This window comes from Phocoena phocoena, chromosome 13 (genome assembly GCF_963924675.1).
Source record: "Phocoena phocoena chromosome 13, mPhoPho1.1, whole genome shotgun sequence".
Classification (NCBI taxonomy): domain Eukaryota; kingdom Metazoa; phylum Chordata; class Mammalia; order Artiodactyla; family Phocoenidae; genus Phocoena; species Phocoena phocoena.
In genome coordinates, this window is record NC_089231.1 from 4,487,501 (window position 1) to 4,502,144 (window position 14,644).

Below are 14,644 nucleotides of genomic sequence, written 5' to 3' on the forward strand. Positions count from 1 at the left end.
GAAAGTAGCACCTTTCATCTTGGGATGAAAAGGCCTCCAATTCCTAGGACAGAGCTCATCCCGATTTCTTTCTCAGATACTGCTGGAGGCTGACCAGGACTCAGCAGGTGAGGTCAGCCCCAGGCCACCCAAATCCCCGGTGAGAGCAGGGTCCTTCCCGAGATGCGCCTCTCTGTGACGGCAGCTCCACCAGAGGAACAGCTGTTGGTTTCCCAACCCTTCTCCTCTAAGAGCCGCTTCACTCAGAAGAAAGTGCTTCTCTATGGCAGGGTGAGCTGAGGGTCCCTCCACTGCCAACTTGACCTTATGCAAGGAAAAACACTTCCTAAAATTTCCAAGTCAAACTTTTCTCATGATAAAAGTGAGTTAACAGCCACATGAATTAATAGTTCCCCACTGTAATTTCAGATAAATGTTTACAGACTAATGATTTTCTAAGAATTGACATTTTTGTTGAAAGCCAGATGTATTCCATTTGTAACATTACCAGTAAGAGAGCCATCTCTTCAAGATTCAATAACGTTTTCTCCTTCACTGAATGGAGTACTTTCAGTACTAGCTAGAGAACTAAATAGAAAGTTTTCTGAAACCAACTTTCTTTGTTTCCCATCAAGCATATGATGTGGGTCACGCGAATGTGGCAAATCACGGTCTCACTACACAGACATCAAGGCGCAAAACTGGGCCAAAAATAAGTTTCCTCATCACTGATCCATTTGTGGCCCCATTTTACTTTATTGATTCACTCAATAATATAATGAATATCTATGAATTTACCACTGAACTTGAAAACAAGAACATTACCTTCCAGATTTTAATTTATTCCAACCTTACATCTCTAGCTAAGAATGATTACACTCTTACATTGTTTTCATTCTTTCTTTATTTTCATCAACTCCAGCAGTTGGATCTGTTTAGACTTTTGGTTTTAATCACTTCTTCAGAGGCACAGATACCTATGACAAGCAGAGCACAGTAAATAAAGCTGTACTGAGATCTAACACCAGCTAAGTCAAGGGCTCAGACTCAGCGGCACCTGAGCACATCAGATTCAAACTGGAATTTCCACAGAAATTTACATTATGTCTCATCACTTAGGGATCAACAATATTATAAATGCTAGAGCTGCAGAAGTCAATGGCTTACTATACAAGTAAAAGAGCTCGACGTATAAAGAGATTCTGTTTAATCTGATGAGGAAGCCACAGCTTCTCTGAGATGCAGAGAAGGCGCCCCACCACTGACATGGTCTTTGGCCCAGCCCCCCTTGCAGCTTCAGACAGAGCACTTGGTTTTTACTGGTTTTACACAGCAGTGTTCTATGTAAGGTTTTTTTCCCTGTTTATTAGAAAGAGAAAACTCAGAAACTCACTGAGACTTTGAATATGTTCATATACTGCTATTACTATGAGTACTAATAAATAATAAGCATTGGGCTAGTTCTCTTGTTAAAAATTTTCCTAATCTTCAAGATATGATTATCATACAAACAGTATTTTTTTAGAAAAAGGAAAAGGTATAAAATTTTAAAGACCTGATATCCAGCAATAAGACTGCCACTTTCTAGTTGCCAAAAATATATGGCATATCCATATTATGTAATTATCAATGTGAAATGAGAAAAAGACATTCTCAATATTATAATGCACTGTGAGAAGGAAAGGGAAAATTATTGTTTTAATTAACTTGAAAGAAAATTTGGGTATAATTTAAATAAAAACTTCATTATATATATGTTCTGCTGAATCTGCTGTTTCCCGTAATCCTTTTCTCCACCAGATTAGCATGAAAAAGGAGACACAGATATTGTTTAGACCTTAGCAACTAAAAATTTCTTTAACATGTTTTTATCTAAAAGTAAGCACTTTTAAAATTATAAAATGCTGTGTTTATATATAGTATGATGTTTTTTGTACTTGTATAACTATAAATTCATGTCCATGTCACCATAACCCTGAAAAATGAGAACATGTGTCCTGGGCCTCCCAGGAGAAGGTGATAAAGCTACAGTGACTCAGGAAGAATGCACCTGAGGTTGACTCCGTTAAGAGGCAGGACCATCGACAGTTACATACAATTACACTAGTTTGCACTGCCTTGTTAGAAATGTGACTATAAATCATATGTTAGACCATCTAAGAAAAAGTCCATCCTGAAAAAGAAAAATTTCAATGAGGACTTTAATATCTTAAATCTATCAACCTTCACTGAATGTCAGTCACCTTTGGAAAAGCTGAGACAGAGAAGGAAAGTTGCCAACCACACCCTCAAGAAATTATCTAGTGTGGACCCAGGGCGTATACCCACTGTGTTTTAAACAAAAAAGAGAATCCAAATAGAATGTGCTAAGTTGTACATCAGTCTTCTTAGTAGTAAGAAGCGATTACATAGAACGGAAATCCAGGGAAGGATTTTCACAGTGAGACAAAACCTGGGCCTTGAAATTGCAGCTGACACAGACCTAGAAGACCTGCAGACATGGCTTTCAGTGGACACTGAGTGGAAACAGTAAAAAAAAAAAAAGTCTGCTGAGACAGCTTTCCTGTTATCCTGACCCAATTTCTGTATCATACTTACTGCACCACACTATGTCTAGGGAATCACTGTCTATAAAAAAAGCAAGAACTGGATGACATTAAAACTCAGTGGAGGGACTTCCCTGGTGGTGCAGTGGTTAAGAATCTGCCTGCCAACGCAGGGGACACGGGTTCGATCCCTGGTCCAGGAAGATCCCACATGCCGCGGAGCAACTAAGTCCATGAGCCACAACTACTGAAGCCCACACACCTAGAGCCCGTGCTCCGCAACAAGAGAAACCACTGCAATGAGAAGCCTGCGCACCGCAATGAAGAGTAGCCCCCGCTCACCGCAACTAGAGAAAGCCGACGCACAGCGATGGAGACCCAACGCAGCCATAAATAAATAAATAAAATTTTTTTAAAAAAGAAGATTTAAAAACTCAATGGAAATGATTACTTCACTGAAAAGCAGCTCTCTATATTGACATCATATGCTAGAAACAGTTCTAAATAGAATTAGGTTTGACTCAAATGAAATTGCCAATATTTGATGGTTTTTAACCTAAGTGTTAATTTCATATGATTCAACCTTAGGAGGTGCTAATATCTTAGAACGTATCAAATGACATCATGATTCTTTTGAAAGGGAATGAAGGACCTGCAGCAGCAGAAGACAGTCAATCTGTGGAACATCATGACTACTACAAGATCGGCCAGTCTCTTACAGAACATCAACGTCTGCTTGTTTTCTCTGAGTACGAGGGCGAGAGCAGCACAGGGTTGGTGGAGAAGCCCTTTGTTTGAAGCTCACAGTGGATTATTCAAGTGACCCAAGGACTAAGAACTGGGGGTGGGAGGAGATATCTTAGAGAATACCCTGTGTAAACCCTTGAGTTTTCCTATCAGAGTCCTGTGGCATAATGAAATGTAAACATCCTGTTTTTCATCTGTTAAAATGGATCATCATATTGCTTTGATCCAACTTTACGAAAATTACTTCAGAAAGGTTGTAAGTTTCCTGAAAATTCCTCAGGAAAAAATTTAAACTTGCACTTTTATAAGCAACTTCCAAGACATCATGAATATAAAGAACATCTCACAAGAAGTCAGTACTGTATAATGAAACTGTATGAAAGTTGGTAATTAGGCCTAATTGAAGGCTGCAGTGAACATATAGGTCTTTGTTCTCTTTAATTCTGGCACTGATGGGGAATTAAGGATAAGAGCTTAAGGCATATTTTAATCAGAGTCCAGATGCATAAGCCCCAGTGTTCTAAAAGCAATTTAAGTGAAATAAAAGAAGAGAATAACCAAAAATATTCTAGATGCCTGCCAAGGGAAAACACCTATATCCTGAACATTTAACATATCTGATTGATCATATTTGGGATCACTTATTCACTGACTTCAAAAAGGGTTAAAACGACAGATATTCTTATATCCAAGATCTGATTGAACTGCTAAATGGTAGCAGAAAAAAAACAAAACCCTTAAAAAATTAACTTGTGACATTAAACAACAATGTATTATCACATGCAAAAGCAATTAGAACATTCATAGCAGAAAAGGTATAGCTCACTATCTCCACAGAATTCACTTTTATTTCTATATAGGAATGAAAGAGGAGGCAATAGAACAAAACAGATGTCATTTTAATAAAGATTATCAGTACTAAACCATACATTTCTGGTCTAATAACTCAATGAGCTAGTACTAGATTAAATCATTATAACATATACAGTATCATTATAGCCTTTTGGGTTTCCACTTTGGGAGATGGAGAGAGAAATATATATACTTTATTCACCAAGGTTCCATAGGAATATGATGAAAAAAGCAAAATCATTTAGAGATGGAATACATAAGGAAGAAACTCATAGAAGACAGGGGCCTCATACTGAAGCTTGAAATAAAATAATGATTTGGAATGATAACCAGGAAAGATGGAATGCAGTAGGAGTGTAATGAGGAATAGGAAGAACAAACGTATAGAGAAAGGAAGAAATACGTTACGGAGTTGGGAACAGAATGTGTCTAACGAAATACAGGCAGACCTCGGAGACACTGCAGGTTCAGTTCCCAACCACCACACTAAAGCCAAGTATCACAGAAGAGCCAGTCGCGTGAATTTTTCGGTTTCCCAGAGCATATAAACGTTACATTTACACTATATTGTAGTCTGTTAAGTGTGCAGTAGCGTCATGTCTTAAAAAACAATATTCATACCTTAATTAAGGACACTTTATTGCTAAAAAATGCTAACCATCATCTGAGCCTTCAGAGTCGTAGTAAGAGCATCAAAGATCACTGATCAGAGGTCACCATAACAAAAATAATAATAATAAAAAGTTTGAAACCTTGTGAGAATTACCAAAATGTGACAAAGAGACAGGAAGTAAGCAAATGTTGCTGGAAAAATGGAGCTGATGGACTCGCTTGATGCAGGGTTGCCACAAACCTTTGATTTGTAAAAAGTACAATATTTGCAAAGCACAATAAAACAAGGTCTGCCTGTAAAACCAACGCCTGAACGGCTTATTTGCAGGCAAGCTCCGCAATTGAATCAGGCAAGGTGACTGGCACTGAGGGAGAGAGGGAGCAGGCGAGGCAGGGAGAGCCGGTGAGGGTCTCCAGGAAATGTCGCTGTGACCGGCTAATCCACTTGCCCACACTGTCCTGGGGCTGAACTCCACCGACGGCTTGCTGGCTTCCTCTTCTGTACAGAGTAAGAGGTAAAGCTGGCACAGCATTCAAGGCTCTTTCCCAGCCGGATTCCGACTCAGTTGCCCAGGCCCACCCTCACCCGCCCCATGATCCCGCTAAAGGAAACACTCCCACGGGTGACCGTTTCCTAAACAGCGCACGGCTGGGGTCTTAGCTCTTCATCTTCCCCTCTGCCCTGCCCCAGCCCCAGGGCGCAGTGGGGCAGGACTCACCAAGCTCGCGCACACCTCACCGGAGGCCTCTGACTGTGCTCTCTGCTGGGAGGGCTCAGAATCTACGCTTCACTTAAAATGCACCCCTTCAGGAAGGTCTTTCCTGAGCACTCATCCTAAAGCAACACCCGGCCCAGACACTCTCTGGAATAGCACCCTACTGTATTTTTGTCAGCGCCTCCTAATAAAATTCTCCTTTTCCTGTATGTGCGTATTATCCCTCTATCCTTAGCCTCAGTCCATCAACCCTAAATTGAAGGGGCGTGAGAACGGAGGGTGTATCATCTTCAAACACGACATGCCATTTCAGTTTTGGAACACAGCGGTAATTGTAAATAGCAGATGTGGCGAATGTTTATTGGGAGAATAAATTAATGAATAAATTAGATGTCTTCATTAGCATCCCCCATAATACCTCTTAAGCAAGATTAATTGTTCCCGCTTCTAAAACTTTCTTTTGTATCATTGTGTAGCTTTTCTTTTCACATATTATGGATAACTGCATAACCTACAATACCTTCTAAAGAACAAGAATCATATAATATCCATGTCTATTTAAATGCCCGGGAATAAAACACACAGAGATGAACGCTCAATAAAATATTAGCTTAAAATTTAAACATGAATCTCAGAAAACAAAGAAAACCATCTTACATTTCTGTAACACACACATACTTCTAACACTTAGACTTTCCCTACTGCTAACATGAAAATCTCCCCTAGAGTAGTAAACATGGAATTTTATCAGCACAACTGTGATGCGCTAAGAGCGGCAGTTACTTCTGACGGAGCAGAGAGCAAGGACCCTGCTATAAAAGTTAAGCAACCCCCCCTTCTTTGGCTGGGGACGACACACCATGTCTGCTCAGCACACTTTAGGAGCAAGCATTCCTCAAAATAAGATAATCTCGAAAAATAAAAAGCACCATTAAAGTGCACTAAATTTTCATACAACAGGGCAAGGGCAATTAAAAACACGTCTCATAACAGGGCTGCACACTGCTCGACACAATGCCCCCAAACCACAGGGCTGGAGACACATGTCCTCCCAGACAAATACTGACCCTACTCCACAAAAATTCTCATTGCAAAACTTCCCTTGAATTATGTGAGCTGTGATTTATGTGAGGTTGTTAAAATATACCACTCACATAAAATGGGAATTTCCCATAAGGGAAAAAAGGATGAAACTAGAAATAACAGTAGTAAATAAAATGCATTCCATGAAGTTCATCCTGATTTCTAGAGATGAATTACAATTTTGGCACTGAGCTTCCCAGCAGTAAACATGAAGAAGAAAACTCAATTATACTCACGATTTGCTAGTACTTAAGACCAAAATGACAAGTTGTTTCAGAAAGGCACAACTTTTCCTGGAAGAGATACCAGAAAGACACTGCCCCCCTACCCCCAGGATCTCACCAGGAAAATATGACATGTGTTCAGGAGCTGCGCCCCTGAGCACGATCTTTACAATAAAGACACGCATTTTATAAGGTTACTTCTTAAAACATTCTGAAATTTAAGTCATTATCATAAAAACTAAGTACAAAATCAGTCAAAATGTTATCGGAAGAAGAAAACAAAACCAATGGGGGCAAAGGAAAGCAGCTCTCTAGGGATGGGACTAATTGAAGGGCAAAACTGAAAGCACATTGAGAAATGAGTAGAAAGAATATTTATTCAGAACAGCAAACTAAATTATAGGACAGATATACAGAATCCAGATATTCCACATAGCTTTGCACTACGCAACTGAAGTAGGAGTAGGGCTACCATTGCTTCATGGAAACTGAGGGCCCCAATGAAGTTATGAGCGTGAAAAGCGGGTTTTCTATCCCCTCAGAGATGAGTCATGAGAACCATTTGTAACTAGGTCCAAACACCTCCCCAAAAAGTAAGTTGGAAACTTCAACAAACAAATGAGGAGCTGAGATCCTGATATTCTCACCAGTGATGCTAACTTTTGCTAACTTTCACCTGGAAAATTTATAAAGTAAGAATTAGAATATACCCATTTCAGTAAGAAAACATTTGTCATAAAGCAACCATAGAACATCCTAATTATCCATTTAATTTAGAAATACTACCCAAATGCTAACAAGATAACTTCAGTAGAAAATATATACTATCTCCTTATGTACCTTAACAAGTGGTCAGATTAAGTCAGTAAAATATAGAAGGAAGTTTTCTAAAAATAACAACCTTGGCTTTACATGAGTGATGTGACTTCTATCATTCCACATAGAAATAATTATTTAGCAGGGCTGTCTACTCAATCCAACTTTCTTATAATAAAATGATGTCAAATGATCATAGGATACTATTTATATACTAGATGCTGTCTACAGATGGAGAAATGGGAGAAGATAGAGGAAAGGGAGTCCTAAGCTCACGCAAAAGCAATAGTGAGTCACTGAAATATAACCACCTCCCACTCATTAAAATAAGCAATCCGAGATAGAATGAATTGAAATGTTTTTCCTCCATTGTGGCTCAACAGAGTCACTTCTTATATAAATATTTTTTAAAGCAGAAGGGAGCCCATAGACACTTTTTTTTTCCCCAAAATTGGGCCTCATTAAAGAAAAAAAAATCACTAGCCATTGATTAAGAGAAGAACTGAGAGGGGAAACCGATAAGCAATAAGCAGTGGTGACGGGAGAGCAGACCTGAGCCAGAAAACACAACGTGACTGACAAGTGTTATAAAGAACACTCTTCAGAGACGAGAAGGACACTCAACATGGAATGAAATATCTCAATGCCTCCATGAGAATAAGCTACCTGTTTCAATGATAAAATAGAAAACAGAATTTACCTTACAGAAATTCACATGGAACAAATATTAAGGAAAATGGTTGATCCTTTAATAAAGGAAAATATAAGCAATAACAACTTAGCCAAAAGGCAAGTTACTTATCTAAAATGGACAATCAAGTGACAACAGCAGGAGCTATCTCACATTATGAATATAATCTCTTCTAATAGGAAAAATTTGAGTCTACCTAAATATATGTAATTCAGAGTTTTAAAAAAATGTATTATTCTCTCAATTAAAAGTAACCTAAGTTTCTAATGAACCCAAAGTATCACTGGCAAAGCTTCAATAACAACTGTGCACGTACACGTATATATGCTTTTCCCAGGAATGTTTGGGTTTCGGATGACATCCTCATGCTTCAGTATGTATATGTGTAGCTGATTCACTTTGTTATAAAGCAGAAAGTAACACACCATTGTAAAGTAACTATACTCCAATAAAGATGTGAAAGAAAGAAAGGAAGGAAGGAAGGAAGGAAGGAAGGAAGGGAGGGAGGGAGGGGGAGAGAGAGAGAGAGAGAGAGAGAAAGGAAGGAAGGAAGGAAGGAAGGAAGGAAGGAAGGAAGGAGGAAAGAAAGAAAGAAAGAAGGAAGGAAGGAAGGAAGGTAAGAAAGAAAGAAAGAAAGAAAGAAAGAAAGAAAGAAAGAAAGAAAGAAAGAAAGAAAGAAAGAAAGAAAGAAAGAAAGAAGGAAAGAAAGAAAGAAGGAAAGAAAGAAAGAAAGAAAGAAAGAAAAAGAAAGAAAGAAAGAAAGAAAGAAGGAAAGAAAGAAAAAGAAAAAGGATGAGGCTTATATCTAAACTGAGAGACAGAAAACAATGATGATGCCTTCACACAATTTTTACCATATAAATAAAAAAGTTCTTGGGCTTCCCTGGTGGCACAGTGGTTGAGAGTCTGCCTGCTGATGCAGGGGACACGGGTTTGTGCCCCGGTCCGGGAAGATCCCACATGCCGCGGAGCGGCTGGGCCCGTGAGCCATGGCCGCTGAGTCTGCGCGTCCGTAGCCTGTGCTCCGCAACGGGAGAGGCCACAACAGTGAGAGGCCCGCGTACCGCAAAAAAAAAAAAGTTTTTGAGAAAGGAGGTGAGATAGATTCCAAAAGACTTACACAACATCCTGTCCTATAGCAATTGCTCATAACAAATGAGAACAACTATCAGGGCTGCCAGTATTTCTATCCCACACTCAGACTACATAATATCTGGTATATGTAAAAATGAGGGGAAAAGATTTTATTATCAATAAGCTCAAAGATACTGTTAAAAGTAAGATGCCCAATCACAAGTGACAAATGTCTGATAAAGGAGAGAAGCCAACAAAAATATCAGGGCTCAGGAATCTGAAGAAAGCCTGGGGGAAACCCATTCACTTGAACAAATTCACTGGCCAGCCCTGAGCCTGCCCCCAGGGGCCTGAAGATACCCCACAGCTAGGTTGACAATAAGGCACAATCTGAGACTTAGAATATTCACAGACTCCTGCAAAAATTGCTTCATTGAAAAAATACTACGGTTTCAATCTGGATATTCATTAATAACTTGAAAAACTAGGTACATTATTTAGCTCTTAGATTCTCAGATATACACATCCAACTTAAAATCCTTTACTGGTAAAACTGGCTTGGGGAGCACATCAGCCTTCCATAGATACTGCCAGTATAGACATTTCCTGATATTGTCCCAGACACCACAAAAGCAATGTATCAGATCAGAAATTCTGAGTGAATCATTTCCCCCTCCTCCTGTTTACACAGTCATTCAAAGCCCAGCTGATTTCCAAGCACTGAACTACAAATGCTATCTCTTTCTATTGTAATATGCACCTGGCTTTCACATAAGATATACTTTTTATGGCTGTTTCAATTGTGATAATTGTGGATAAGTTCGTTTTCTAGATTTCTATTAGAGATTTCAGAGAGTCAGAAAGCTACTTTGGCTAACTATATTATAAAGAGAATTACTTACTTAAAATAAGGAATACTTTAGAATGAACTTGCAAATTAATTGGAGTTTATCATTTTGGAATGTGAACTGAATGTGGCTATATTTAGTTGTTTATATATAAGTGTATAAGACTTCTAAAATATAGTAATATACTACCTTAAAATAAGTTCATGCAAATTTAGGGACAAAAAAGTATGTTCTTACACAAGCCATCACTTCAGGTGTTCACAGAGTCAAAAAATATATATTTGAAATTATCTACTTTTCTGTTGCTAATGACAGTCATGCTGACAAAAGTCATTAGTTCATCAAACTATAGAGCAAGAATATGATTTATTTGTAATAAATTATCATTTTTGCATATATCAGTCAAAGCACAAGGCCTAAATACTTGCAAACAAAATGCATTATTAATTTAATTGTCACAGCCTATTTAGCTAACTTCTATTACTATTTGCTATAATATGCAATGCATAAGAGGGGAGAATCAAATTCAAAACATAAAAAGAATAAACTGATTATATTGTCCTAGAGAAATTAAAATATAGCAAGCTTGCAAAACTATGGCCAAGGCATTAATGTTTTAAGTAGGTAAGAAAAAAATGTTTAACTTAATTTAGAGAACAGTTATGCCCAAAGTGATGGTTGAATATGCTGATAAAGAGTTTCTTTGTTTCCTAAGACTGTTAAAAGGCATCAATTCCCTCTCCAAGGAATGGAGGAAGGTGGACTGGAAGGAAGGAGCCTTTCGGTATTTACTGTGCTAGATTTTGCTACTTAAATCTTAGCCTTCTGCAGCTATGGACGTCTACTGGGAAATTATGCTGCGGCTGAAGCCCTGGTATTCCAACTCAGTATTTCTATCAGGAAGAGACAATGCCCTATCTATAAACAGATATCATAAACAAGAGGTCCTCTGAAACACAGAATTTTTGGTAGGAAAAACAATTCAGTCTAATGTTGAATGTAGATGAACTCTGCACTTGGACTACTTAGAAGGTAATAACCCAGAAGATGAGGAATACTTTCCCATTTGAGACTCATCTCCTCATTTCAGGACAAAAATCATGTAAAAATTGGAGAAAAAGCTTACCATACCTCAAAGGCTAAAAAAGACATGCAATCTTTCTCTTGCCTCTTTTTAGCCTCTCTTTTTGTATTAGGGACTGAAATGAGTGAAAGCAACAGAGAGTTATCCTGGAATGCACAGGAAAAGGTAAATGGAAAAACCCAAGAGTACAACTGGGATTTTCAAACTCCTAGCACCATATATAGGAGGTATCTACTGTTTTTAAGGTGCTTGGAGGATAAATATATGTTTAAGATGTTGAATTTTTCATTAATATGAAACCATATGAACAGACATACTCAAATTTTTAAAATTCCTAAATAAAAAGCAAAAATGATACATTCGAGTTCAAAATGTATACGAGTTATATAGTAGGGAAATATTTTATTTTTACTAATTATCTGATCTAGATTGTTTTCATTCAAATTTATTGTGTGAATAAAACACCCTAAGTACCTATATGTAAAGATTTCAACGTGAGATAATATAATCAGTACACAGAAGAGCACCAGAATTAGGAAAATAACAATTCCAACACTTATTAATGATGAGATATTGAAGAAATTGTTGTATATTCCTGAATCTGTCTTTAGTTCTATAATGGAATAACAATGCACCACTGATAATGTCATATAATGATTAATGAGATAATGCAAATGAAAGCAACAAGAACACAATAACTACAAATGTTTTGTTTCTTAAATACTTACAAAACATAACTTTGACAGGTTCCAAATTACAATTTAAATAATAAAAAATCTTTTGAATTTCAAGAATAATGCATTCAGGATCTGTTCAACACATAAATTTTGTCTCAAGTTAAATATAATGTTACAAAGAAAAGTATGAGAAACCAAAAGGCAGAAAGTAGGCATATGTAACATTCCAATATTCTGACACAGTAGTCATGTCCAAACTAAAATGCTAAAGAAAACAATATGCCACCAATAGAAAAGTCAAGTTAAATTCCTTGTAAACATAGAACATATTGATGAGTATTTTAAATTTTTAAAAAATTTATTAAACATTTACAAACATGGCAGAAGAAGCCCTAGGCTATAGAATGATAGAATAAATTGCATCATGACTGACATTTTCAAATACTATTTAAAACAAAAGTTTCTAGGAGTGTCTGCAAAATTTCAGATACCATCTTGGAGGATTTGGGGAAAGCTGAAAACCTACCAGGTCTTTGAAGGAGGTGAGAGTGCTTGCACTAGTGCTGAGGGAGCTGCACATTTTAAAGATTTAGAGTTTCAGAAGTAGCCAGGCTCACCTGGTAGCTGACATTGCTGTATTTCAGTTCACCTAATATAATTAAGTCTATGTGATGAAGCTAATTATGATACAGTAGCAAGAAAAAAGAAAACCTGGCAGTTGATGACAGTAATTGTAGTGTTATTTTTCATGACATGGCAACCGTAGTATTATTTGGAGGATGACACAAGATGTATTTCTTTTTTAACATCAGCAATGTTTAATTCTACAGTAAGAATTCAAAAAATGTTATTTTAAAACCTCAAAATAAAAATACACAAAGTTCAAATGAAAATAGTTTGGTTTTACATATTTATTTTAGCTCATTCTGATGCATTTGCAGAGGTCAATTCCCTCCAATTTAACTCTTCTACTGTTTCAAGGTTGTTTCACAAATTCAAATCCCTCAAATCTTTTCAAATATTCTTAGATTGAATTTTCTACAATTAAAATGCAACATTAAATTCTTATTGGAAAAGACGCAGATGAAGAGAACGGACTTGAGGACACAGGGAGGGGGAAGGGTAAGCTGGGATGAAGTGAGAGAGTGCCATGGACATATATGCACTATCAAATGTAAAACAGATAGATAGCTAGTGGGAAGCAGCCGCATAGCACAGGGAGATCAGCTAGGTGCTTTGTGACCACCTAGAGGGGTGGGATAGGGAAGGTGGGAGGGAGACGCAAGAGGGAGGAAATATGGGGATATACGTGTGCATACAGAGGATTCACTTTGTTATACAGCAGAAACTAACACAACATTGTAAAGCAATTATACTTCAATAAAGATGTTAAAAAAAATTCTTATGGGAGAATGGCATAAAATATGATATTCAACAACAGAGTACCACTAATGTAGAACATGACAAACTGACTTGATAAAGTTCTAGGAGTCACCCCACTAAACAAAATCTAAAATGAAAACATAATTATATTAGTTAAATTTTTAAAAAATGGATGAAAATTACCTTTCTTTTGGTGTGCCAACTCCATGTTTTCCCAGTAGATGAGTATTTAGGTGTTTCTTCATTACAAAAGCAACCCTTAAAAAAAAAAAAAAAAAAAAAAAGTTATTATAGAACTAAAACTTAACTCTCTGCTAGAAATACATACTAAATTTTTTAAAAACAGACATGGGGCTTCCCTGGTGGCGCAGTGGTTGAGAGTCCGCCTGCCGATGCAGGGGACGCGGGTTCGTGCCCCGGTCTGGGAGGATCCCACATGCCGCGGAGCGGCTGGGCCCGTGAGCCATGGCCGCTGGGCCTGCGCGTCCGGAGCCTGTCCTCCGCAACGGGAGAGGCCGCAACAGTGAGAGGCCCGCGTAACGCATTAAAAAAAAAAAAAAAAAAAAAAAACAGACATGGATTTTATATATATATATAAATATATATATGTAACATGAAAATGCACATTACAATGGCACTAAATTCTAAGCAGAAAGCTTGCGTACAGATTAATATACTGCAATACCTGAAAACCAGAAGAAATAACTGCATTTAAATTCACTGATTCATTTTCTCACTTGAGTAGACGAACAGGGACCAAACCAATGATTTTAGTTCTTTAGTCACTGTCTTCACTGTCAGTTAGTAAGAAAGATAAAGCAACACCTCAGTATCACATTCCCTGCCCCTTAGTTGATCCCACACTTCAATCATGAAATGAGTTTGAGAAAATGTCATTTTATTAAACATTTAAGGGACTGTAAAAGACAAAATGAATAGCCTTCATGAAGCTTCCTTAAAAACATGGTAATTATTTAGAGAGGTTTTTTAAAATGATATAAATGTTTACCGTGTCTGCAATACAAGCAAAAAAAAAAAAAAAAAATGTTCTTAAGTGCCCAGAAGGTATCAATAACTAAAACAAGCAAAAAGTATTACCTGACATGCTATCTTATTTTACATACAAATCAGATCACTTAATTTAATTTTGTTGACATAGATATGAAATGGACAGGAATCAGGAGCCAGTGCATAGTGCACCATCCTTCTGCATATATAGAGTACAACACAATTTAATTACGTCGTGTGAGTATTTAAAACAATTTAGATCTCATTCAGAAGCATCAGACTAAAATGGCTCTCTTGATAAGCA

At 37.4% G+C, this 14,644-nt stretch overlaps 1 protein-coding gene across 1 annotated transcript in view; it reads right to left on the bottom strand.

The window, feature by feature from the left end:
* Positions 1 to 14,644, bottom strand: part of ZNF407 (zinc finger protein 407) — a 399,036-nt gene that overhangs the window by 253,415 nt on the left and 130,977 nt on the right. The window contains exon 3 of the mRNA XM_065890443.1: positions 13,516 to 13,590. Coding sequence (XP_065746515.1) covers positions 13,516 to 13,590 — 75 coding nt within the window. The remainder of the gene's footprint in view (positions 1 to 13,515; positions 13,591 to 14,644) is intronic.